Below are 26,472 nucleotides of genomic sequence, written 5' to 3' on the forward strand. Positions count from 1 at the left end.
TGAATGCTTTTCCATAAAATTTCAAAATACGTATTTTCTGTCACGTGAGGGACAAATCTTAAATGAATTGTAACCAAAATTAAATTGAAAATTCTTGCAAAACTGTATTAAAAATCTAATTATGAAACCTCAGGAGGCCCGCCATCACAGCTGCTTCCATTTGGTAGTCCACCCTTAGCTTTGACCCCCACAACAACCACCACCACTACCCTACCACCGTGGATGACAACCAGGAAAACCACTGCTTGGACTCCTTGGCAACCATCAACCACTATCTCTACTCGTGAAAACACTGAAGCAACCACCCCTGCTACCACTCGCTTGATCACACGTCCACCATGGCTGTCCTCGAGCACTCGCAGAGCGACCACCACAACCACCAGGGCACCATGGTTACCTCCTGTAGAGGTAACACCACCTCGAACTACCACGGGGGCGGGTGCTGGTGCTGCTGCAGGTCAACCATGCGAGGTGGGGGAGTACCGACCCCACGAGTCTGACTGCAACAAGTTCTACCAGTGCAACCAGGGCGTGCTGGTTGAGAGGAAATGTTTCCCTGGGCTGCACTGGGCTGAGTCGGTGAGTGATGTGCGGGGCACTATAATAACAACAAATCCTATGCATAATTGTTCATGTATTTTTTATATTATTTTTTTTCGATGATCAGGCAGAAAAATTATTCCAATTCTAATACCTGCATTTCAATTTCATCCTTTTTATTTTTTTAATTCCTCGTGTTTCTTTAATTCAAAAGAATTTTGCTTCTGCCTGCATCAGCAACAGGCCATGGGCCTATTTCTCCAGTGCCGACAATTCTATTCTATTCTATAATTCTGCGAGGGTCGTTTAGTTGAACGCATCCTAAAGAAAAAAATGACAATTTACTACGTAGAAATTGCCATAAACCTATGATTCATTTCACTGGCTGTAAAGTCACAAATGAGTAAATAAATATTTCATGCTAGAAATTTACATTGTTTTTTTCTCGTGTGCAGCGCTGCGAGTTCGCTGACAAGGCGAACTGTAAGATTTCTGGCTCCCCCTCTGCTCCTTCCCGCCCGCCGCCCCCCGGGCTGCCCGCGACCCCCCCTCCCTTCGTAGACCAGCCCTCAACTTGGCAACCGCCACCACAGACCACCGCTGTTGCAATGGCCACTCCTAGACCAGTGACATCTGACCCTTCCGGCTTTAAGGTGAATATTAAATGATGAAGATATAATTATACTAATAACAGGTAGAAATAACAGAAGCGAAAAATCTGAAATTCATTACAGAGGACGAGTGAGAAATGAAATTCAAAATGAATTTTCACAACAACCAAAACACCAAATAAGTAGCCTTGGATCTAAAAGAAATAAAATTTACTGTTCACCTTTCATCACGACGTGATATTCGATTAAAAGTTATTAAATTCTTTTGTCTTCCATAGTTTTATATGTATTCAAAATTCTTTTGTATACATATAAATACTCTGAGTAGTTGTCACTTCCATCTTCTGAGTTATATAATGTGCTATCGCTATCAAGGAGACAGGTAATTGCCATCAAAACTTCCATTAGAAGATTCCTAAAACAATTAATTTACTTACGAAAAATTCTCAGAATTATTATTTTACCGGCATAATTTATATCTGTGTAATACTTGGAATTTACTATAAATGTCGTGTAGGTTGTGTGCTACTTCACGAACTGGGCTTGGTACCGCCAAGGCATCGGCAAGTACAAGCCCGAGGACATCGACCCCAGCCTCTGCACGCACATCGTCTACGGCTTCGCTGTGCTCGACGGTACCAGACTGCTCATCAAGCCTCACGATACCTGGGCAGACTATGATAACGGTGCGTCAGAGCCTAAAATATCATCCACATCACTTAAATATAAAAAAATACGGTCCAAACGGGAGTTGTGTGATTAACAGATGTTGTTCATGGGACATCCTTGTTCATCAGCGAGATTACCAAGGGTTCAACAAGAAAAGAGTGTGTTGAGTGTAATTCTACGCTCAAGGGTTGTGCTTTATATATTCGTACATAATTTCTCATTGTTTATTATAGTTAGAATTTCAGTCAATTATATCATATTTTATGAACAGAGTTCTACAAGAAAGTCACTGATCTGAAAGCAAAGGGCGTGAAAGTCCTCATCGCCATCGGCGGTTGGAACGACTCGGCAGGTGACAAGTACAGCCGACTTGTGAACAGCGCTGAGGCGAGGCGGAAGTTCACGGCACACGTCGTCGAGTTCATCCTCAAACACAACTTCGATGGCCTCGACTTGGACTGGGAGTATCCTAAGTGCTGGCAGGTGAGCTTATTAAGGTCGCTTTGCAATTAATTCGTTTCGTCGATGGAAAAGGAAAACGTACCATTAACTTGCGATGTAGAATATTTGATCATCGGTCATCTTCAAATTTCACTGGTATACGTAAAAGTATCATGGATTGATATCATCATGGATTGATATCATCAATGAAGGATTTTTTCGGACGACAGCCTTTTCCTCCATTTTCAGTGCTTATTCCGGAGCAACGAGAATTTTTTTGTCCGTTTCCATAAAATTTTTAAAAATGCGTTATTTTCCGTGCAATTTTTCGTATAAAATTTTTTGAGTAACCTTATCGCGAGCCACTGATGACGTTATTTCCTTTCGTCACTGGAAACCATATCCATTTTGAGTTTTTGACTTTAGTAGCCATCAATGTTTACTCATGATAACCTGGCTATTTTCATATATTCGCCACGTTTTGTCAGGTTGAGTGCAACAAAGGCCCCGAGTCCGACAAACCTGCGTTCAGTGCCTGGATACGAGAGCTGCACGCGGCCTTCCAGCCCCACGGTCTGCTGCTCTCGGCCGCTGTCTCGCCCAGCTACAAAGTTATCGATGCTGGTACATTTTGCTCTTTAATCCTCCCTTTAATATAATTCAAGTTCCAGGGAACTTCAAGTAAATGGCGATTCTAAAGATTAGCTGTTGAATTAGTTTCTTATATCTCGGGTTGAAGACGACTTATATTTTGAAACGCCATCGCACGTTTTTAGTTGTGCACGATAAATTGTGATTGAAAAATCGTCTCTGTATATATTTAGTTAAGTAAATTATGTTTGTTTTGCATTATTCAGCGTAAATTAAAGACCTTGTTGACCGTCTAGCAAACAAAGCCTCTCAAGCTCACGTATTGTACGCGGAGAAATCATAACTGGTAGATCAACTGGTAGATCAAATTGATGACACGTGTCTTGCTTTTAGGTTACGAAGTACCAGAACTTAACCGCTACTTGGACTGGATCGCTGTGATGACTTACGACTACCACGGCCACTGGGACAAGAAGACTGGCCACGTGGCGCCCATGTTCCATCATCCAGAGAGCCTTGTACCTGAATTCAACGCTGTAAGCTTTTACATTGATTTATTGTCCATCAAGATTTGACACTTTTTATGATTGCTTATATTATAGCGTTCTACTGGGTCTAAATTTGTCTTTAATTTAATACAGACAGAGAAATCCTATTTTAATCATGACTGTAGTTTATAGTTTAATTATTCCGCTTAAGAGTAGAGCCATTTATTAGTTTATTAATGCCGATAAATATTGCTATGCTTCCATAAATCTCTTTTGAATAGTTTTATAACTATTCTCTAATTCCAAATGGTCTCGAACAGAACTACACGATCCACTACTGGCTAGCGCACGGCGCAGACCGCAAGAAGCTTGTGATGGGCATGCCGATGTACGGCCAGTCGTTCGCCCTCGCCAGCGCCACCGACAATGGCCTAAACGCCAACAGTTACGGCAGGGGCGAGGCCGGAGAGTTCACCAGAGCCGGCGGCTTCTTGGCTTACTACGAGGTCTGTTCCTCGGCCTTATTTGCTCGGCCACCGACGTAAAGTGGCTTTAGTGTTTGCTTTCATTCAGATATAATTTTCTCATTGAAATTTAATTTATACCTTATTCCACACATACGATTAATCAATCATGAAGGTAATCTGCTTCTCAAATTAAATAGTTATCGAGTTGAAATTCTTAAATCATGTTGTGAGATTCAAAACTTCGTGATTTTCTTTATTTGTTAGAATATTGCGCATTGCTTCCGACTATTTCTCGGTTTAATTTCGAGTCAAGTAATATTTTTTTTATTTTAGGGCAACTTATGTCTGTTACTAAGTCTAATTTCTAAAAAGTAATTATCACGACAGATCTGCGACCGCATCATGAACCGAGGTTACACTGTGGTGCGAGATCCTCAAAGCACCATCGGTCCATACGCCTACAAGGGGGGCCAGTGGTTCGGATTCGACGATATTTCCATGATCAGATACAAGGTAAGCATTTGCTGATAATATATCCTCAACTGTAGTGTTTTTTAATGCTTGCAAACTTTTGATCGGCTTTTCACGATTGGAAATCGAGATAGCAACGACATGTACTTATTTTAGATGAAAGGTGAGAAAAAACCGACGTTGATGCTTGAGCTGCATTAAACACCAATGTCGCTTCCAATAGTTAACTTGAACGAAGGCATTTCTGTGGAAAGATAGAATGGCAATCAACTAAAAATGTTTTTGCTCATTTCTTAGCTGTGGAGACTTTATTTACTGATGCGATTAGCGCCTGCATTCCAGTTAGCAAGTCTGTTGCATTTATGTTCTCATTCCCTACAACGCGAAGAGTGTCATAGATATTCAGTTAATACTTATTATTTTAGGTAGAGGAGATATTCAAGTTCAATGCTTTCCTTAACTTTTATGACTTTCTTACTTTTTCATTTGACAGATTGTAAATGTTGTATATAATTGAAATATTTATATGTACTGACATAAGATTTGTTTGTAGTCTCGGTACGTGAAGGACATGGGGCTTGGCGGCGCCATGATATGGGCGTTGGATTTGGACGACTTCCGCAACCGGTGCGGCTGTGAGGAGCATCCGCTGTTGCGGACGATCAACAGAGAGCTTCGGGATTACCCGATTCCGGACCCGGGGTGCAGTATCTAACGGACTTTATTATTTAGGTATAATTGGGGTTACTATTGCTAAGAAATTTGCCTCGCAGTATCAGCATATGAAATTATTTTACAATTAGAGTAATTATTTTCGTAGACAAAAAAATAAAACTTTTGATGATTTTTCAAACATTTTTCAAGGTAATAGCCGACAAAATTTTTAATGTTTCAAGTCAAAAGTATGAAAATTGTTGTTCAACAGGAGATTGTGAAGTATATTATAACTCACAGACAGTGGGGATGTCTATATCTCTCTAATTTGACTGTCAACGGTCAAAACTTATCCGACAATGGGTTCGGCTGAAATTCCATCCATGATATATAAGTGTTTCTCATTCATATGAGTTGAGCGAATTATTTATTATCGGGACCAATATTTCATTGCTCACATTGACAAGGCAGCGCTGTTGCGAGCCCGTCATTGAAGGATATTATGTATACTGCATGCAGAACACACGCTTGTCCGGCTCTTGGTCCGGTATTATCTTGCTTACTTGATTATAGTTTTAATTATTGCGTTGCTCATTACAACACGTTGGTCTTATTTATATTTAGGCCTTGGTATTACTGATTATTTTGTTGCATTGGTAATTCATGCGCTGCTCACTCTGGCATTTTTATTATATAAGTAGCGGTGGGCATGTGCGCCTTTATGGGCATATTTTGAGGCATTCAAGATTTGTAAAAAATCTATGCTGGTTGACTGAGATTTTTTGTCATTACTCACTTGTGCAATAGAAGATCTAAAATGCATCGAAATTTATAGTTCATGACTTTCAACAACGGAGTTAATCATGGATTAATCTATAATTTTTATTTAATTTCAACAATCCTCTATAATTATTTGATGATCGAATACATTACGCTGTGATTCTAGAGGATAACTCAACGTTTCCTCAACAATTTTTGCACTGGTTCAACTTATGAGGCTGATCGTTCTCTCTGTTATATCAATTCCTGACAATTTTAATGTTAAATTTGAAAACATTCCTTCCAATCATATATATCTAAGATTTTTATTGTTTACTATCTGTTCTGTTAAATTATTTACAGCCTGTTCTGATGCCTATTATAATCATGTCACTCATGCACTACGCTTGCCCAGAAACTTGAACGAGTCAATAAAATTGTATGAATACAATTCATTTTCTTTACTACCTTATAATTCATAAAATGTATAAACTAGCACACACTTCTTTAGTAACTACTGAATTATAACCTTGTCATTGTATTCAAGTTATTTAACGTTCATATATTATCATTACCAATGATATTATTTGCTTCCAAGCCTGTTATTGACGTCTGCGTGGGGTCCTCAGTGAAGTATACAAGTATACTCATGGTTTATACAAGGTCCCAGAAAAATTACTAGAATTTGAAACAACAACCAACACCAGGGGCCACGGCTATAAACTAAAAAAACTGCGCTGCAATTTTTCCACACGACAACATTTCTTCTCGCTTCAAATCACTGACGTGTGGAACAGCCTGTCCGATGACATCGTTGGCGCTCCAAGTTTGAACGCGTTCAAGAACAGACTAGATAAAGTTATGAAAAAATATATGTTCAGATTTGAAATGCCTACCACCATATAGAACCCGGTGGAAGTCTAGTAGCTATTTCAAACTATCGTCAGTCATGAAAAGATCCGGTCAAATGACACGATTTTAGATCTTCTGTGAACAAGGCACGAATAGGAAAAGAATCGGCGACAGGCCACATCAGGCTTACACTTTAGCGCCGACATCACTATGTTATGTTATGATTTGCCTAAATATGCATAAAAACTGTAAATATTGGGTGCGATTAACGTGACTTGCCACGTTTTTTTTAATGAACTTCCACCTCATCTGCATTCGACGGAGTAAGGATGAGAACCCATAATGGCTGCTAAATCATTTACTTTCTTAACCGAATCAATAACTGTAACGTTCAAAATAAGGTTTCTAAAAATTTTCTCATTGCCTTTGATGGTCAAAACGGGTTTCTGAAACTTAATACTTCCAAAAATAGTGTGTTCTTGTTACTAACTACCAATACTAGACATAACATTAATATGTTGTTTCATAAACACGTTTCGTTTTTCAAGAACAAAATATCTTAAACTCTTACGATCAGTTTCCAAATGTTGACGAAACAGAATCCTCAATTGCCGAAAATTCTGCCAGTGATAGGAAACCGTGTCATCAAGGGATGGCCAGGATTGCGGCGATGAGGCCCGCCCAGGTCTCCTCGGCCGTCGGCACGATTTCGATGGCAGGAAGCAGGAATCCGTAGGTGCCGGTGTCCCTGAGCTCCAGGGTGAAGGAGTAGGTGATACCCAAGGCGTAGCTGTAGTCGATGGTGGTGCTGGCAGCAGGGTCTGCCAAACAAATAATTATTTCTCGAAAAGAACAGTGTTTAAAGGTATTAGCAGCAAGAAAACTAGATTGATCATTAACATTATTCTCCCGGAAATGCTTCATTTCAGTTCGAAGGATGCAGATAGAAAATTCGGGTGGATAGCTAGAGGTCAGCATAGCCCAAGTCCACAGTGCGATTCATATACCTCCCCGAGCGTAACGCAGCCGGGCATCTTCACGGCTTTCGACACATAGCGCCCACCACAACAGCGCCGTTCAGTCACAGGCACTGTCTCACAGCGCCGGAGCACAACTGGCCGGAGCGCAACATGCCCTACCGCAACAGGCTACTCCTAACTTAACCTAACCTAACCTGCGCCTGTTGCGGTAGGGCCTGTTGCGCTTCGGCCAGTTGTACTCCGGCGCTGTGAAGCAGTGGCTGTGTTGTGCAAAGCGGATTTACTGTTAGCCGGAGTTACCCACATCTCATTGACCTGAGGCTATGTGTAGATATTGCATGCTGATGGTTGGCGTTGGGCCTAGGGCCTGTTTACGAGTCAATTTTGTTACCCACGGCTGCGCTCCCGAAAATTTTTTCACCGAGACAAATCATGATCCGTCCGGTGAATTGTTCATTTGAGCAATTTCATTAATTGCTTAAAATTGAGACCTTGTTCATTTAAGCAATTTCAAGCAATTTCATTAATAAACTATCGAAGGATTTGAGGCTATGGATTTCAACTGCAGAGATGTGTGGCCGTTGTAAATGAATTAGCCAGAAGTTAGGTCAGACTGTAACTCATGCTAATAGATGAGTAGTACTCACAAATTGTGGTGGAAACTGGGCCGTATTGGTAGGCGGTTCCGTGCACGGCGGTCAAAGCTTCAACGCCGATAGCAGAAATTCGGTCCTGATTTAGAAAATAGAATATTTGTTCTAAAACTGGAAAAAACTAAAACCTGTTCATTTTTTTAGAACCATCCACACTTTTTGCAATGGATAAGCAGTGCCTTCAATGTTGGAACGTTTATATTTTACCTCATTCCAATTTCTATTGTCGTCAGATGATTTATAATCTTACTTAGAATTCATAGCATTGATGATAAAACTCATCCGGTAATTTCATATATGATGCAAATAATTCTGAACGCTACTGACTGACCAGTTCGTCAGCATCTGGTGGGAGGTCCGAGGTGTATCCGTAAGGATACATCCACAGCTGGCGGTAGGAGTGGATGCTGAAGAGCGCCGCGGCTTCAGGGGCCAGGGCTGTGATGGCAGCCTGAACGGCCTGGGTCTCAGGCTCCGATGCAGGTGATGGACCTCAATAGGGAAGTAATTATCTCTAAATTCTGTATAAGTGATTTCTAAAATATTGAGAGTGAAACCTCAATTCATTTACTAATTACACGTCTCTTTGTAATCGATAGAAACAAGCTGTGATCAGTGTCAGTGGATATTATTAAAATATTATTGAAAGGGTGGTGTAGCCGACGCACTCTGATATAATATTGGCAAGATGATATAATATTAGCAGTCGTTAACCTCTGTAATTTAAGGAGCATGAGTCGTTGGATGTTCCAACACCGCCGAAATTATCGTCGAAGTTCCTGTTGAGGTCGACTCCCACACACTCGTTGCCGGGATAAACCGCTAGGTTCTTCCTCCACAGTCTGTCATCCTGAAAAACATGTATCAGATTTGCTTACGTTTGCATGAGTAATTAAGTATTTTCGTACAGTTCACTGGCAACTTAAAAATTAGTAATATTAGGAGGCCTACACGTTAATCATTCATTTAAGTTATTGTATTAACTATAATTATAGTCATTCATTATAAGTTATTGAAATTCTGAGACACATCGCCGTGGATATGTTGATTGATTCCGAGTGATAACCATTCCCTGTATATTCCAGCTATAAAAGTTGTCACATTTTGGCGATAAGTACGAAAGATCTCCTTATAACTAAAAAAATTTTCATATTAAGTACTAGGCACAATGAATAGAATAGAAGTAACGGCATTGAAGAAATAGGCCCATGGCCTGTTGCCGATTCTTGAACTTTTCGTGACGATTCACAAGGGATCCGGCCTTTGGAACCCGATCTTTCCACAACTGACGATTGATTGAGATAGCTGCTGGACTTATTGCCTGCGAAGGTACTTTCAAACATTGCACTGCTCCGTAAGTTGCTAGGCATTTTAAGACTGAACATATGCTCCTACATAGCTTCGTCTAGTCTGTTCTTGAAGGCTTTCATACTCGGAGCGTCAACGATGCTATCAGGGAGGCTGTTCCACATGTCGGTATCGATAACTTATTTGTTAAGCAAATATAGGTTATTATCGTATAAGAATTGATAATGTAACGATAATTCTTGCTGGTGGAAATGAATACTCGTCTGAACAAATGAGAAAAGAACGATATCACAGAAACTAAGGGCCGTGTCTCAGTCATTATAAAATGCAATCACGTTTGGTTTGACGTTCCTGAGAGCACTGCATCAGAGACAAGTGAGAGGTTGCGGTTGACGCTGCTTTTATTACTAATTATTATGGCAAGACTCTTAGCGTCTCGGTGGATACAATGACATGCAAAAGGCTGCGATCGAACGATTGTGCCACCTGCAGACCTTGCTGGTGACTGCATGTGTAGGATACAGCCCAGGACAGGCTTATGCTTAAGGCTGATAGAAAACTAAGTGACTAGTATAAGACACTCAATATGGCCTTATTGCCGGTGTATCCTGCATCACTTACCTCTTGTCTACTTTGAATGATTGGCTCGCCTGCTGGATGACTGGGAACATTGGAATTTGCTTAAGCATTTGACAGAGTTCCTTGAAGATGCCTTGAGCGTGTTACATTCCTTGAAGGTGCCTTCAACATTTCGGATCAAAGCCAACTTACACTCCAGGTGTAGGCGTAGCCATCGGGATTGTTGACGGGCAGGACGTAGAGGTCGTAGGCGTCCAGGAGGGCAGTCGCGCCCTCGTCAGAGCCATAATTGTTCAGCAGGAAGTCGATGCCCCACAAGCACGTTGCCGGCCCGATCCATCTGTGAACAAATTAAAAATTAACTTTCGTTCATGTCGATTCAATGCACAGGTTTTATTTGATCAAAGAAACAAGATTCTCAAGTGATTCCAGTGAATGCACTCTTACTCTCTTGCGTGGATGCCGCAGTCGATCCAGACGGCCTTCTTGCCAGCGCCCACCGAGATTTTCAGTTGCCAAAGATCGCGGCCTTCGACGGTCTTGCCGAGCGACACGAGGCTCGTGCGGTCGTCGCTTGCGGGCAGGCCGGCCAAGTACGCCTCGATCTGATCAAGAAATTTATCACTTCATTTACATATTATTTCAAAAAGATTCTGTTCCACCAAATGGAAGATTTTTCAAATTCAATTAGTTGCACTCTATACTTGCAACAAATGAGATTAATTTGGCTTATATAGGATCGTACCTCTTCCCAAGTGTTGTAATCATCGAAGGCAATCTTCAAGTCCTTATTTTTCTTCGCCAATCTCGCGAAGTCTCGTTCGATAAGCCTGAGGTAGAATTTTAAAACATTCAGAACTCGGTAGAATTTACTAAAAGGAGCTTATTGTCACGAAAAAGGCTGCGAATGCCTTTAAAAAAATTATACACAGTCAATATATTCGAACAAAAATAAATTATATAGTTTCAATGGGTTTAGAGCAAGTAAACTTTTAGCGGGGTGAAAATTACGCATTTTTGTGAGGAAGAATTATATATTTTCCAACTTCCTCGTTAAGTTAGAGCACGCTACTCACGGCTGCACGTCTTGGATCATGATGGAACTATGGATGGCTTTAGCCGCCAGGCTTGTCATGACTCCGTGACGAAGTTTGGGGTCCACGAGGACGTCAATCCAATCCTTGCCTCGTCCCCACACGTCCATGTTGTGCTTCTCCAAGATGGCGGAGAAGGCAGGCTTCTGCTCCTCACTAACCTCTAGACGCCATACCTGGAAACTGGACAAAATTGCCGTTTTTATAACCGCAAGTAATCTTAGAATAAATCCCAGTAACTGTCAGGTTATTGTTCATTTTAACTTCATATTCAAACAAATAATACTTGGAGATAAAGTTATTTAAAATTCGCCCTTAATGTGGGGCATCAGTGTAGAATGAACTTATCACTGATTATGTTAAAACTGAAATTACACAAACTTAAGTGCGAATAAGTAGTGGCAAACGAAACTTCATTAATCATGAAAAACCTGTCACAAATTAGGGTGAGAATGCAATGCAATGCGCCTTACCCTTCGTATGAAACCCTGGCCGAAGCCAAGGCCACGACGGCGGTCAACGCAAGAAACCGAATCATGCTGAACAATGAGGTAACGTCGCGCTGCCCTGCGTTTTATAGACGTTATAGCCCATGTAATTGGAGAGCAAACTGTTGTGTTGTTGTGGGCTTATCTTCGAGGTCAGGTGCGACCGTTCACATATTCCGTAGATAGGTGGAAAAACAGGTTAATATCTGCTGCTGAATTTTTGCATAAACAATTTAGAGATGGTACAGATGAATTCTTCTAACATGTTAAAATACTCCATGTATCGCTGTATAATACAACAATACTGAACCGTGTACTATATGTACTTTATTCGAAGAAACTATTTATTGGTGTCAAGTGATTATTCATTACTCACGGAAAATTCTTCGTTTTCTTACATACTTCGCATTAATAATCCTAAACTCAAATTCATTGCGACATTATGACTTAAATGAAATGTTCACATTAAATCCCATATAGGTATATATGACTTGAAAAAGTAGCTGAGATTTGGCGTTTGAAATGTTTGGTAGGCCTGAAGAAAAAAATTCTCCATGATTGTCAGTACTACCAAAACTACAAAATAATCAAGTTCTCCATTTCATCCGTTCTATGAGATGTTACATGTGATTCCGTATATTGCTGCAAACGATTAACTCTACAAACAATCAATGCCCGGCGCGGTGCTGTCACATGGTGCGTGGGAGACTTGCACATGCATTATTGCAGTAGTCAGACATAACTTTTTCGGAACAAAAGATGTCACTCACCATGATATTCTCTCCACTGAACTAATATCAACCTCGATATATATGATATGAATAGGGGATTTTCAGCTATTATTTAACTATGGTAGTCAGGTAAACATTAACATTTTGAAAATAATTATTTGAATGTAAATAGCGCTTAACTTTCATCGTTGGTGTAACGTTTGAGGCTGATCGGTTCGTTTTCTCTCTTATCTCCATACCTGACAATTTTAATGTTACAGTTGATAACATTCATCTAAACCGTATCTATTTATAATTTTCGTTGTTTACTCTCTGTTCCGTTTAAATTATTTACAGCATGTACTGATGCCTATTATATTAATGTCATTCATGTACTACGCTTGCCCAGAAACTTGAACGAGCCAATAAAATTGTGGGAATGGAATAATTTCTGAACTACCTTATAATTTGTGCAATGTATAGACTAGTACACGCTTCTTTAGTTATTAATGAATCAAAACTTTACTGTTTTTTTAAATGATTAGACGCAAATTTGAAAATGTATTACCACCGATTTGCCTAAACATTCTTTAAGACATTAAACATTCTTATTGGGCGCGATTATATTGATATATCGGACAAAATTTTATTTTGAAATTCCCTCGCGTTCATTTTCTGCTGAAGGAGTAAGGAGAAAATACGCTTTGATTATTTCATAGTTTACTTCATTTAATGAATCACTGAAACTAATTTCTAAAAGTCTGAATTTCTTAATAATGGATCATTTCTTTTGATGACAGCTACGGGTTTCGAAAAATTAATAGTATTGACATACATTTTTTCTGGATTTCTGAACAGTGCATTGAACAGAAGGTCTTATATTTTCTTTCTAAGATTAAACCGATCTAAAACTCCAGTTTAAAACCAAAAAAGCATTTTTAAAATCAATTTTCAAATATCGACCAAACAGAATCCTCAGCTACCCAAAAGGATGCCGTTCACTGGACACCTCGACCTCAAGGGATGGCCAGGATACCGGCGATGAGACCCGCCCAGGTCTCCTCGGCCGTCGGCACGATCTCGATGGCGGGAAGCAGGAATCCGAAGGTGCCGGTGTCCCTGAGCTCCAGGGTGAAGGAGTAATTGATACCGGCAGCGTAGCTGTAGTCGATGGTGGTGCTGGCAGCGGGGTCTGCCAAACGAACAATTATTCCTCGAAAAGTTCAGTATTTAAAGGGTTTGACAGTAAGCGCACCAGATAATATGAGCACTATTCTACCGGGATATCTTTATTTTAGTTCGGAGGATGCACATAGAAAATTCTATCACCCCGAAAAATCATGATCCGTCAAGTAAAATATTCATTTATTTATGCTTCAGAATTTTAGGCAATTTCATTAATAAACTCTCGAGGAATTTGAGGCTACGGGTTTCAACTGCAGAGATATGTAACCATTGTAAATGAATTAGCCTGAAGTTATGTTAGACTGTAACCCATGCTAATATACGAGTAATACTCACAAATTGTGGTGGAAACTGGGCCGTATTGGTAAGGGGTTCCGTGCACGGCGGTCAAAGCTTCAACGCCGATAGCAGAAACGCGGTCCTGATTTAGAAAAATAGAATATTTGTTGTAAAACTTCAAATGAATGTTCGTTCTTAAAGCAACACCCGCTTTTTGTGCCATCAATGAATAAATAAGAACTGTCTTCAACTTAGGAACGTAGATTTAGGCATATTCTAATTTCCAATCGCAGTGACTGAACTCTTACTTTGAATTCTGATCGTAAATGTTAAAACCAATTCGCATATATCATACATGAAGGAAACCGCTCTGAACTCTGCTGACTGATGTCCGGGGTCAATTAGGCATTTAATTTTATTCAATATAATTATATTCTAAGATTAGATCATCTCATTCATCTGTAGCTGAGACGTAATATTCACAAGGCGTGGTAGAGATTGATGGAAAAGTATTAGTGCTGAGTCAGCATGGACAACATCACGCGATCAAGACCGCAGAAGTGGGCGGAAGTCATAAGTCTATAAAAGGGCTGGGAATCTTTGTAAGGCTCCCAGTAACTAACTAGCACGCTGCAATGTAACACTCGATAAAGTTACTGTGAGCTATTGGTCGACGGGTTAGCTTATACCAGTATTGAATCTCTCGCACGTATAACCGCTCTAGCTGTATCAAAATCAATTCTATAGGAAGAAGTGTCTTTCTAAACTCTCACACAGTAAGTCGACGAAACCCTGTCCTCAGGTTGGAAATATATAATCAGTCAGGCGGCTCTCAAAATCGTCGCCTGTCACTGACCAATTCTGCAGCATCAGGTGGAAGGTCCGAGGTGTATCCGTAAGGATACATCCACAGCTGACTGTAGGAGTGGATGCTGAAGAGCGCCGCGGCTTCAGGGGCTAGGGCTGTGATGGCAGCCTGAACGTGTTGGGTCTCGGGCTCAGATGCAGCTGATGGGCCTGAAATGGGAAGCAATATCTCTAAAGTTTAGAAGCGATTTCCAAAGTACTGAGAGCGGAACCTCAATTCATTTACATACTAACTAAATGTCTCTCGTGTAATCGCTAGAAACAAAATGTGATCAGTACTTGCCGATCTTAATAAAATATTATTAGAAAATAGTGAAGTAGAGAAAGGAATTTATGTACCATGTGTAGTTATTAACCTCTGTAAGTTTCGGAGCATGAGTTGCCGGATGTTCCAGCACCACCGAAATGGTCGTCGAAGTTCCTGTTGAGGTCGACACCAGCACACACGTTGTCGGGATAGGAAGCTCGGTTCTTCCTCCACAGCCTGTCATCCTGGGAAATATAAATCAGATTTATTTACATTTTTGTGAGATTAAATATTTCACTGGTAACTCATAAATTAGTTAACATTGGGTGGCCTACAAGTTAATCATAGATAATTCACTATAAGCTATTGAAATTCTGCGACACATCGCCGTGGATTTGTTCATTGGTTCCGAGTGATCGCCGTTCCATGTATATTCCGCCTGCAAATGTTGCCACTTTTTTTTGGTGATAGGTACGAAGGATCACCTAACAACTAAAAAAATTTGCCATGTTAGTACTAGACACACTATCGATGCCTGATTTGTTACGCAAATATGATAAACGTATGGGTATGGATAATTATCGTATGGGTATTGATAAACTGTAGTGTTAATTTGTGGAATACCTAAATTAGTAGCCATCACTCTATTTATACAATGAGCTTTCAGAAGGAACTACAAATGTAATGGAATAATTCCATATAATGAAACGTTGAGGCTGCTTGCATTACTATGTTCTATCTACTTGGTTCTTAGCAGCTATGATTGAAACATGGAAATCCGCTTCTGAGCAAGAGTATATCCTAAATTAACCGATTAGAAACATTTTTTCTTACTGACGTGAGTCCCGAACGTTTTCCATTCGAAGAAATGCCTGCAACATTTCGAAGTAAAGCCAACTTACACTCCAGGTGTAGGCGTAGCCATCGGGATTGTTGACGGGCAGGAAGTAGAGGTCGTAGGCGTCCAGGAGGGCAGTCGCGCCCGCGTCAGACCCATAATTGTTCAGCAGGAAGTCGATGCCCCACAAGCATGTCGCCTGCCCGATCCATCTGTGAACAAATTAAAAACCAACTCTGATTTTCGTCTATTCAATGTACAGGTTTTATTCGATCATAAGAACAAGATTTTTAAGTGCTTCCAGTAAATGCACTCTTACTCTCTTGCGTGGATGCCGCAGTCGATCCAGACGGCCTTTTTGCCTGCGCCCACCGAGATTTTCAGTTGCCAAAGATCGCGGCCTTCGACGGTCTTGCCGAGCGACACGAGGCTCGTGCGGTCGTCGCTTGCGGGCAGGCCGGCCAAGTACGCCTCGATCTGAGCAATAAATGTCATAAAGATATATTGTCTACTCGTTTAAAAAAATTTTATTCTAAAGAGAGGATAATTTTTCAACTACAATTGATTTCACTCATTAAGGAGATTAATTTGGATTTTAGGGCATCATAGCCTACCTCCTCCCAAGTATTGTAGTCATCGAAGACAATCTTCAGAGCCTTGTTTTTCTTAGCAACTCTTGCGAAGTCTTGTTCGATCAGCCTGTGTTAGAATTAAAAAAAAAAATTAAAAACTCGCTTAAATTTCCTACCGTAAACTTATGATCATGAATTATGCTACGAATTATTATTAAAGAAGTCTTTCGCAGTCAGTTTGTTCTGCACATATATATCATTTTGAAGTTAAATAGGTTTACTGCAAATAAACTTTTATCAGGATGAAAATTAAGTTCGTTCTTAGGAAAGAATTATATATTTTGGTACTCCGTGCGTTACTAACCGCTGCACGTCTTGGATCAGGATGGAACTATGAATGGCTTTAGCCGCCAGGCTCGTCATGACTCCATGACGAAGTTTGGGGTCTACGAGGACGTCAATCCAATCCTTGCCTTCTCCCCACTCGTCCATGTTGTGCTCCTCCAAGATTGAATTGACGGCAGGCTTCTGTTCTTCACTAACCTCCAGTCGCCATACCTGGAAACTGGACAAAATTTCCTTGTTCAATATCGGCCAATAATCCTAGAAAAAATTCTGCTATGCGTCAGGTTATTTTTCATCAATCAATTAATGAAGATATTTCAAAGTCACCCTTGTTGTGTGTTTTCAGTGTAGCATGAACTACTCAATGTTCATGTCTAAATTAAAATCATACAAACTTAAGAACGAGTAAATATTGCAAACGAAACTTGATTAATATTGAATAAGCTTGCAAAAATTGAACAGGAAAAACAATACATTGCACCTTACCCTTCGTATGAAACCTTGGCCGAAGCCAAGGCCACGACGGTGAACAACGCAAGAAACCGAATCATGCTGAACAATGAGGTAACGTCGCGCTGCCTTGCGTTTTATAGAAGTTATAGCCCATGTAATCGGAGTGCAAACTGTTGTGTTGATGTGGGCTTATCTTCGAGGACAGGTGCGACCGCTCACATGTTCAGTAGAAATGAGGGAAGACTGATTCAATATCAGTTGCTGAATCTTTCCATAGACAAGGTAGAGCTAACACAGATGAATTCTTCCAGTATGTTAAAATACTCTCTAGGTATCGCTGTATAAAACAACAATACTGTTCCGTATACTTAATACACTTCATATTTGAAGAAACGATTTATTGGCATCAAGTGATAATTCACAACTCACAGAACATTCTTAGTTTTCTTACACACCTCGCATCGAACCTCAAATTTATTGTAAATGTATGATTTAAATGAAATGTACACATTAGATCCCGTAGGTTAATGACTTGAAAAAATAGCTGAGATGTGACGTTTGGAATGTTTGCTAGTCCTGACAAATAAAATGGTTTCAAATTCTCCATTGTAAACGTTCTATGAGATGTTACATGTGAATCTGTATATTAGTGCAAACGATAAACTCTATTCTACGCTACAAACAATCAATCAAGTCTCCCACGGTGCGTGGGAGACTTGCACATGCATGATTGCAGTAGTCGGATTTGGGAGCGCAGCCGTGCACCACCAATTTTGTGCATCAATAAGCCCTGAATCAAACGCCTTGGATCTCTCCGGACCTACACCAATCAGCCGTGCACCACTCGGCTTTGTCCTTTTCCGGCCTTGACCATGCACCAGCTGCCGTGCACCACCAAGCCGCGGATCGAATATGACTTCGGGCATCGTTAAATTACGTAATTTTACGTTCACCGCATCTGAGGTTAGGTTTCAGATAGCATAGTTCTGTTCCAAAATTTATCGTCCTTCGACAAGTGGCCGTTCGATCGAGGGCTGGTTCGACCCACGGCCTAGATACGGACGGCTTGAAGTGTTTAAGGCTACGTTCCGGAAGGCAGGAATCATGATGGTCCATTACATCCAGGGCAGTGGTGGTCTTCGACAGTCGACCCGTCGGATTTAATTTTTCCAGAACATGTTATTCACCATGGGATTCTCTCCACTGAACTAATATCAACCCCGATTTACATGCTGTGGAGAGGTGATTTTCAGTTATTATTTTATTCTTATAGTCAGGTATACATTAGTAACATTTTGAAAGTAATTATTTGAATGTAAATATTGCTCAACTTGCATCGGTGGTGCAACTTTTGAGGCTGATCAGGTCGTTTTTTTCTGTTTGTTCCATACCTAATAATTTTAATGTTAAAGTTGATAACATTCATCTTAAAAGTATTTATTTGTGATTTTGATTGTTTACTCTCTGTCCCATTGAAATTATTTACAGCTTATTATGATGTCTGTTATGATGTTATTAATACGATGATGCTTGTTATGAGGTTATTATCTTGTCTTTTATGTGCCACGTTCGCGCAGAAACTTGAACGAGTCAATAAAATTGTGTAAATACGAATCATTTTATGTAATAGTTTATAATATGTGCAATGTAGAGACTAGTACACGCTTCTTTAGTTAATACTGAATCAAAATAATGCTGGTTTATTTAGATTGTTAGTCGCAAATTTAAAAATTGTTCCACTGATTAGCCTAAACATGCTTTAAGACTTTATGTATTGGATGCGACCATGTTGATTTGTCTGGCGCCATTTTATATTGAACTTTCATCGCGTTCATTTTTGTTTGAAAGAGTATGGGGAAAATAAGTTTTGATTATTTCATCATTTATATACTTCGTTAAATGCATCACTGAAAATATTTTTAAAAGTTTGAATTTCTCAATAATGTCTCATTTCTTTTGATGACAGGAGTAGGTTTCGGAAAATTAATCATATTGATATACTTTTATTCTGTTTCTTTGAACTATGGCATCAAACAGAAGACATTATATTTTCTTTCTAAGAATGAGCCGATCTAAGACTCCGGTCTATAAACGAAGAAGCGTAACCTCTTAAAATCAGTTTTCAGGCATCGACCAAACAGAATCCTCGTCTAGGTAAAAGCCTGCCATTCACTGGACTCCTCGACCTCAAGGGATGGCCAGGATACCGGCGATGAGGCCCGCCCAGGTCTCCTCGGCCGTCGGCACGATCTCGATGGCGGGAAGCAGGAATCCGTAGGTGCCGGTGTCCCTGAGCTCCAGGGTGAAGGAGTAGGTGATACCGGCAGCGTAGCTGTAGTCGATGGTGATGCTGGCAGCAGAGTCTGGCATACAAGCAATTATTCATAGAAAAGTTTAGAATAAAAAGGGTTTGACAGTAAGTGGACCAGACAGTGTGAGAACTATTCTACCGGGATGCCGTTATTTCTGTTCAGAGGATGCAGATACAAAATTATATCACCCTGAAAAATCATGATACGTCCGATAAAATGTTCATTTATTTATGCTTGAGTTTTTAAGCAATTGCATTGATAAACACTCGAAGAATTCGGGGCTAAGGGTTTCAACTGCGGAGATGTGTGACTATATAGTAAATAAATTAGCCTGAAGTTAAGTTAGACTGTAACCCATGCTAATATACGACTAATACGAGTAGTACTCACAAAGTGTGGAGGAAAGTGGGCCGTATTGGTAGGCGGTTCCGTGCACTGCGGTCAAAGCTTCAACGCCGATAGCAGAAATGCGGTCCTGATTTAGAAAATAGAATATTTATTAAAAAACTTCAAAAGAAATGTTCGTTTCTTAAGCACCACCGGCGTTTTAGGCTATATAAGTAAATAAGCACAGCTTACAACGCAGAAATGTAGGCATATTCTAATTTCATACCGCGCAGTGAAAGAACTCCAGCTACTTAGAATTCTCATCGTAAAGGGTAAAACCAATTCGAATATTTCATATATAATGGAAAACACTCTGAACTCTGCTGACAGATGCCCGGGGTCATCTAGATGTTTAATTCTATTCATTATAATTATATTTTAAGCTTAAATCATCTGTAATTGCGGCGTAATTTCCACTGGGCGTGGTAGAGATTGATGAAATATACTAGACCTGAGTTAGCATGGACAACATCACGTGACAGGTCATGCAATCAAGGCCACAGTAGTGGGCGGATGTCATAAATCTATAAAAGGGCTGGGAACCTTCGTAAAGCCTCCAGTAACTAACTTGCACGGCGCGATGTAACACTCTTTAGAACTACTCTAAGCATATTGAGACGCAAGCTAATAAATCCAACAAACTTCTTGGACTTGTCAGACGCTCATTCGAAGTTCCTAGATGCTATACAGATGAAGCAGTTATTTGTTGCTGTCGTACGCCCAAACCTAGAGTTTGGAAATGTCGTGTGATCACCGAAACTTTAAAAGGACAAAAATTTAGTGGAGAGTGTTCAAAGACGTGCAACAAGGAAAATTCCAGGCTTTAATGGCTAGTCCTATGAAGAGAAATTGAATATTTTTAAGTTTCCAAGCCTCTGTTATCGACGCCTGCGTGGGGAGCTCATTGAACTTTACCAGTATACTCATGGTTTACACAAGGCCCCAGAAGAATTACTAGAATTTGAAACGAGAACCAACACCAGGGGCCACGGCTATAAACTGAAAAAACTGCGGTGCAACTCACCCACGCGACAACATTTTTTTCTCGCTTCGAAGCACCGACATATGGAACAGCCTCCCCGATTACATTGATGACGCTCTGAGTACAGACGCGTTCAAGAACAGACTAGACAAAGCTATGGACAAATATATATTCAGACTTGAAATGTCTAGCACCATATCGAACCCGGTGGAAGTCTAGTAGATATTTCAAACTACCGACGTTTTGGAAAAGATCTGGACGAAGGAACTGTTTTTAGATCTCCTGTGGACAAGTCACGAAAAGTACAAGAATCGGCAATATGCCATATCAGGCCTATTCTTCAGCGCCGACTTCGATATGCCGTGCTATGCTACTCCGACCTAACGGTCGACGTCGTCGACTACACTGCAGCTGCGCAGCTCGCCAGTCTCTTGTCGACCAGGGTTCTGCTGGTTACTAGGGGAGTGTGCCACATCTAGGTCTCTGTGAGACTGTCATTCGTGTAGCTTCCAGTATCGGGAGTGGACACCTGCTTGTGCCTTATGGAATATCACAGGTAAGCCGTCTGTGTTTATCTAGTTGAACATCGTAAGCCGTCTGTGTTTGCCTGGTGGGAAAATATTGTATACAGACTGTGTATATTTGGCGGAGGAATATCGTAAGCCGTCTGTGTTACCTAGCTTAGGACATTCTTAGCAGTCTGTGTTTTCCCAGCGTAGGGTATTTTAACTGCCCGAGTGCCCGTATTTATAAGTTTTAAAGATCGTGGATTCATGGGCTTTTAGCTTCCTTATTAAAGATTTATAAAGTAGGTTTTAACTGCGTTTACTGGCCTATTTCTCAAGTTATGCGTCGATTTCACTATCCCGTCGGGGTAGTCAATATATGTTGAAGATCTCCCGCAACAATACCAGTATTTTATCTCTCATGTATATCCAAAACGTATCAAAATAAGTACTATAGGAAGAAATGTCTTGCTTATCCCTCAAGCACTTAGTCAACGAATCCCTGTCCTCAGGTGGAAATATATAATCAGTTAGGCGGCGCTCAATATCGCCGCCTGACACTGACCAATTCTGCAGCATCAGGTGGAAGGTCCGAGGTGTATCCGTATGGGTACATCCACAGCTGACTGTAGGAGTGGATGCTGAAGAGCGCCGCGGCTTCAGAGGCTAAGGCTGTGATGGCAGCCTGAACGTGTTGGGTCTCGGGCTCAGATGCAGCTGATGGGCCTGAAATGGGAAGCAATATCTCTAAAGTTTAGAAGCGATTTTCAAAATATCCGAGAGCGGAACCTCAATTCATTTACATACTAACTAAAGGTCTCTCTTGAAATCACTAGAAACAAACTGTGATCAGTACTTGCCTATCTTAATAAAATATTATTTAAAAAATAGTGAAGCAGGTGCAGGAACTTATGTAATATGTGTAGTTAATAACCTCTGTAAGTTTCGGAGCATGAGTCGTCGGATGTTCCAGCACCGCCGAAATGGTCTTCGAAGTTCCTGTTCAGATCGACTCCCACACACACGTTGTCGGGATAAGAAGCTCGGTTCTTCCTCCACAGTCTGTCATCCTGGCCGAAATTAGTATCAGATTTACATACATTTTCGAGAGTAATTAAGTATTTTCGTACAGTTCAATGGCAACTCAAAAATTAGTTAATTTTGAGTGACCTGCAACTTAATCAGATTATTCACTATAAGTTATTGAAATTCCGCGACACATGGAAGTGGATTTGTTGATTGGTTCCGAGTGACAAGTGTTCCCGCCATATTCCGCCTACAAATATAGGTACGAAGGCTACCTACATAAATGATAGATGCGAAGGATCTCCTTATAACTATAAATGATTCAATATTATTACCCAGCACAATGTATATATAGTTGATTTACTACGCAAATATAATTAATTATCTTACGGGGATTGATATACTGTAAAGATCATTTGTGGTATACCTAAATTAGTAGTCATTATTCTTTTAATACAATGAGCTTTGAGAAAGTATTAAAAATGTAATGGAATTATTCCATATACTGACACATTGAGATGGCTTGAATTACTATGTTCTATCTACTTGATTCTAAGCTGTTAAGATTGAAATAAGGAAATCCGGTTCTTAGTAAGAAATACTCCTATATTAACCAATTCGAATAATATTTTCATACTGATCCTCAGTATGAAATACTTATTTCATGCTGATGATGTTCCGAAGGTTTTCCATCCGAAGAAATGCCTGCAACATTTCGAAGTAAAGCCAACTTACACTCCAGGTGTAGGCGTAGCCATCGGGATTGTTGACGGGCAGGACGTAGAGGTCGTAGGCGTCCAGGAGGGCAGTTGCGCCCGCGTCAGACCCATAATTGTTCAGTAAGAAGTCGATGCCCCACAAGCACGTTGCCGGCCCGATCCATCTGTAAACGAATTAAAAATTAACTTTCGTTCATGTCGATTCAATGCACAGGTTTTATTTGATCAAAGAAACAAGATTCTTAAGTGCTTCAAGTAAATGCACTCTTACTCTCTTGCGTGGATGCCGCAGTCGATCCAGACGGCCTTCTTGCCAGCGCCCACCGAGATTTTCAGTTGCCAAAGATCGCGGCCTTCGACGGTCTTGCCGAGCGACACGAGGCTCGTGCGGTCGTCGCTTGCGGGCAGGCCGGCCAAGTACGCCTCGATCTGATCAAGAAATTTATCACTTCATTTACATATTATTTCAAAAAGATTCTGTTCCACCAAATGGAAGATTTTTCAAATTCAATTAGTTGCACTCTATACTTGCAACAAATGAGATTAATTTGGCTTATATAGGATCGTACCTCTTCCCAAGTGTTGTAATCATCGAAGGCAATCTTCAAGTCCTTATTTTTCTTCGCCAATCTCGCGAAGTCTCGTTCGATAAGCCTGAGGTAGAATTTTAAAACATTCAGAACTCGGTAGAATTTACTAAAAGGAGCTTATTGTCACGAAAAAGGCTGCGAATGCCTTTAAAAAAATTATACACAGTCAATATATTCGAACAAAAATAAATTATATAGTTTCAATGGGTTTAGAGCAAGTAAACTTTTAGCGGGGTGAAAATTACGCATTTTTGTGAGGAAGAATTATATATTTTCCAACTTCCTCGTTAAGTTAGAGCACGCTACTCACGGCTGTACGTCTTGGATCATGATGGAACTATGGATGGCTTTAGCCGCCAGGCTCGTCATGACTCCGTGACGAAGTTTGGGGTCCACGAGGACGTCAATCCAATCCTTGCCTCGTCCCCACACGTCCATGTTGTGCTTCTCCAAGATGGCGTTGAAGGCAGGCTTCTGCTCCTCACTAACTTCTAGGCGCCATACCTGGAAACTGGACAAAATTGCCGTTTTTATAACCGCAAGTAATCATATAGGAGAAAACCTGCTAACCGGCAGGTTATTATTCATCTTAACTTCATCTCCTAACAAATATGATGCTTGGAGATAAAGTAATTTTAACGTAACCACCGATTATGTTTAGAGTAAAATCACACAAACTTAATTACGAATAAATAGTTGCAAACTAAACTTGATTATCATGAATTGGCTTACAAAAATTTAGCTGGAAAAGCAATGAAATACACCTCACCCTTCATATGAAACCCTAGCCGAAGCCAAGGCCACAACGGCGAACAACGCAAGAAACCGAATCATGCTGAACAATGAGGTAACGTCGCGCTGCCCTGCGTTTTATAGAAGTTATAGCCCATGTAATCGGAGGGCAAACTGTTGTGTTGTTGTGGGTTTATCTTCAGGGGCAGGTGCGACCGCTCACATGTTCAGTCGACAGACGGGAAAACCCATCAAATGTCAGCTGCTGCCAATAGCACAAACAATATACAGCAGATACAGATGTATTCTCCTAACAGTATAAATTACTCCTGATATCGCGCAATAAAACCATCATAAATATTACTTAAATTATTTCTGTATTTTATGCACTTCATCCGATGAAACGATTTATTGAATTCAAGTGGGTATTTACAATTCACAGAACATTCGTTATAGTCTTACAAACGTCACATTAATCTGACTTGAGAAAGTACCTATGGTATAACATCTTAAATGTTTAAATGTTCTTACGAAAAAATTATCCGTTCTATCACATGTTACATGTGACTCTATTGCCCCTAATCAGAAGCTTCATCCTCCGCTACACATAATCAATGCCCGGCTCGGTGCTCAGTCATGGTGCGTGGGACACTTGCATGTGCACGATTGCCAGAGTCAGATTCTACCTCCTCAGAACATAACATGTCATTCACCATGGGATTTTTTATACTGCTAGCATAAACATCGTTTTTGTATAAATTACGGATAATAAATTTTTATATATCAAGCTACTTTTATAACCACTTTTAACACGACGGTAACAATTTGTCAGTAGAGAGCATTGAAATTTCACAATTTTCATGTGTGGAATAAATGAAATTGACTAGAATAATATGCACATAATTTTCAAATTGAGAAACCCTAATACATCCTAACCTAACTCTCACCCCTGACATACCCTATCGCCTAACCTAAAACCTGGCCAAACCGAACCTAATCTACTTGTTGGTCACCAAATAAACTTGTTCCTGCCTTGAACCTAACTCGAAGATGGTACCTGTATCACACAATATATAAGCTTTATTAAATTCTACCTAATTCCTTGGTAAGTTAATTACTTAATTACACCTACATGTATTTATGTTGGCATAATGTACCATATGCAATGATGAAAAATTATGGTGATGAATTGTGCAAAGATGAATTGCTTTAATGATGACATTTTCAATGCTGAATTGCTTTAATGATGAAGTTCCCAATGATGAAATGTGTCAATCATGCAATGTCCAAGGATGTATTGCTATTGTAGTGATGAAATGTGTCAATTATGGAATGTTTTGTTTGATTAGTTTTCTGTCTCCCATTTTCATTCCACTTTATTTTTCTTCCAGTCATACACTCAACTTTTAAAATTTGTTCTGACATAAAACTTCTACTGGGTACTAAAGGTGTTTTGAAGAAATGATTTTTCTCGTGCGCTTTCATTCGCTACGCCCATATAATTGTTCATTGGGAAATATAAAATAAAACTTCCCACTCTGACCATTGAACCCATTTAAGGTAATTTGGTCTTGAGATTATTAATTTGTTCACACTTTCGTGGCGATTCTTGAACCCTATTTGCAGAAATGCTGTCTAATAATAATATTTAAGATATATTTTATCAAGTACTGCATTAATTCTCCCTGAAAAATTCCTACTTAAATGATGCTTTAAAAAACCTCCTCTTTAATAATTCGTAAACCTACATTGTTTTCATATTCCTACATCAAATTAGTTATCCTGGCCATTTATTACCTGATAGATAAATGAAAGCTCCGGAATTTTGATGAGAGGGATGATTTTTTTTCTAGCCTCGCCTCATGATCAAACTAAGTATTTTACGATCCAAGATGTTTACGCCAAATCGATTGCACTTTTTCTTCTTAATTACCATATATGTTGCCTATATTATTGCTGAATTAGTCAAGTTTATCATGATCTCTTCTCAAAAATAAGCTCTAACTCGACGGACTGTTTGAGGATCAATTGCATTACAAAAATTGATGTATCAGTAAAATTTCGTTCGTTGTGACAT

At 40.0% G+C, this 26,472-nt stretch overlaps 3 protein-coding genes across 3 annotated transcripts in view; 1 reads left to right on the forward strand and 2 right to left on the reverse strand.

Annotated features, from left to right (window-relative positions):
• LOC108668927 (probable chitinase 10) overlaps window positions 1-5,109 on the forward strand; it is a 54,001-nt gene extending 48,892 nt beyond the window's left edge. The window contains exons 30-38 of the mRNA XM_047880418.1: window positions 134-579; window positions 996-1,193; window positions 1,669-1,837; window positions 2,092-2,303; window positions 2,750-2,885; window positions 3,246-3,388; window positions 3,661-3,846; window positions 4,195-4,320; window positions 4,832-5,109. Of these exons, the coding sequence (XP_047736374.1) occupies window positions 134-579; window positions 996-1,193; window positions 1,669-1,837; window positions 2,092-2,303; window positions 2,750-2,885; window positions 3,246-3,388; window positions 3,661-3,846; window positions 4,195-4,320; window positions 4,832-4,993 (1,778 nt within the window). The 3' untranslated portion in view covers window positions 4,994-5,109. The remainder of the gene's footprint in view (window positions 1-133; window positions 580-995; window positions 1,194-1,668; window positions 1,838-2,091; window positions 2,304-2,749; window positions 2,886-3,245; window positions 3,389-3,660; window positions 3,847-4,194; window positions 4,321-4,831) is intronic.
• Window positions 5,110-6,887: 1,778 nt separating this feature from the next.
• Window positions 6,888-11,717, reverse strand: LOC108668905 (carboxypeptidase B). The gene is made up of 9 exons (XM_047880407.1): window positions 11,631-11,717; window positions 11,140-11,340; window positions 10,809-10,893; window positions 10,511-10,668; window positions 10,256-10,403; window positions 8,891-9,026; window positions 8,508-8,668; window positions 8,171-8,255; window positions 6,888-7,364 (listed from the first exon to the last, which is right to left on the reverse strand). Exons 1-9 carry the CDS (start codon window positions 11,693-11,695, stop codon window positions 7,189-7,191), a joined length of 1,215 nt encoding a protein of 404 aa, XP_047736363.1. The 5' UTR covers window positions 11,696-11,717; the 3' UTR covers window positions 6,888-7,188.
• Window positions 11,718-13,058: 1,341 nt separating this feature from the next.
• LOC108668906 (inactive metallocarboxypeptidase ECM14) lies at window positions 13,059-24,534 on the reverse strand. The gene is made up of 18 exons (XM_047880440.1): window positions 24,433-24,534; window positions 23,974-24,174; window positions 23,643-23,727; window positions 23,345-23,502; window positions 23,090-23,237; window positions 22,263-22,398; window positions 21,894-22,054; window positions 19,844-19,928; window positions 19,341-19,504; window positions 17,175-17,275; window positions 16,708-16,908; window positions 16,386-16,470; window positions 16,091-16,248; window positions 15,836-15,983; window positions 15,043-15,178; window positions 14,676-14,836; window positions 13,877-13,961; window positions 13,059-13,547 (listed from the first exon to the last, which is right to left on the reverse strand). Exons 1-18 carry the CDS (start codon window positions 24,495-24,497, stop codon window positions 13,372-13,374), a joined length of 2,454 nt encoding a protein of 817 aa, XP_047736396.1. The 5' UTR covers window positions 24,498-24,534; the 3' UTR covers window positions 13,059-13,371.
• Between the last annotated feature and the right edge of the window lie 1,938 nt (window positions 24,535-26,472).

Source organism: Hyalella azteca, unplaced genomic scaffold, assembly GCF_000764305.2.
Source record: "Hyalella azteca isolate HAZT.00-mixed unplaced genomic scaffold, Hazt_2.0.2 contig5386, whole genome shotgun sequence".
Lineage (NCBI taxonomy): Eukaryota > Metazoa > Arthropoda > Malacostraca > Amphipoda > Hyalellidae > Hyalella > Hyalella azteca.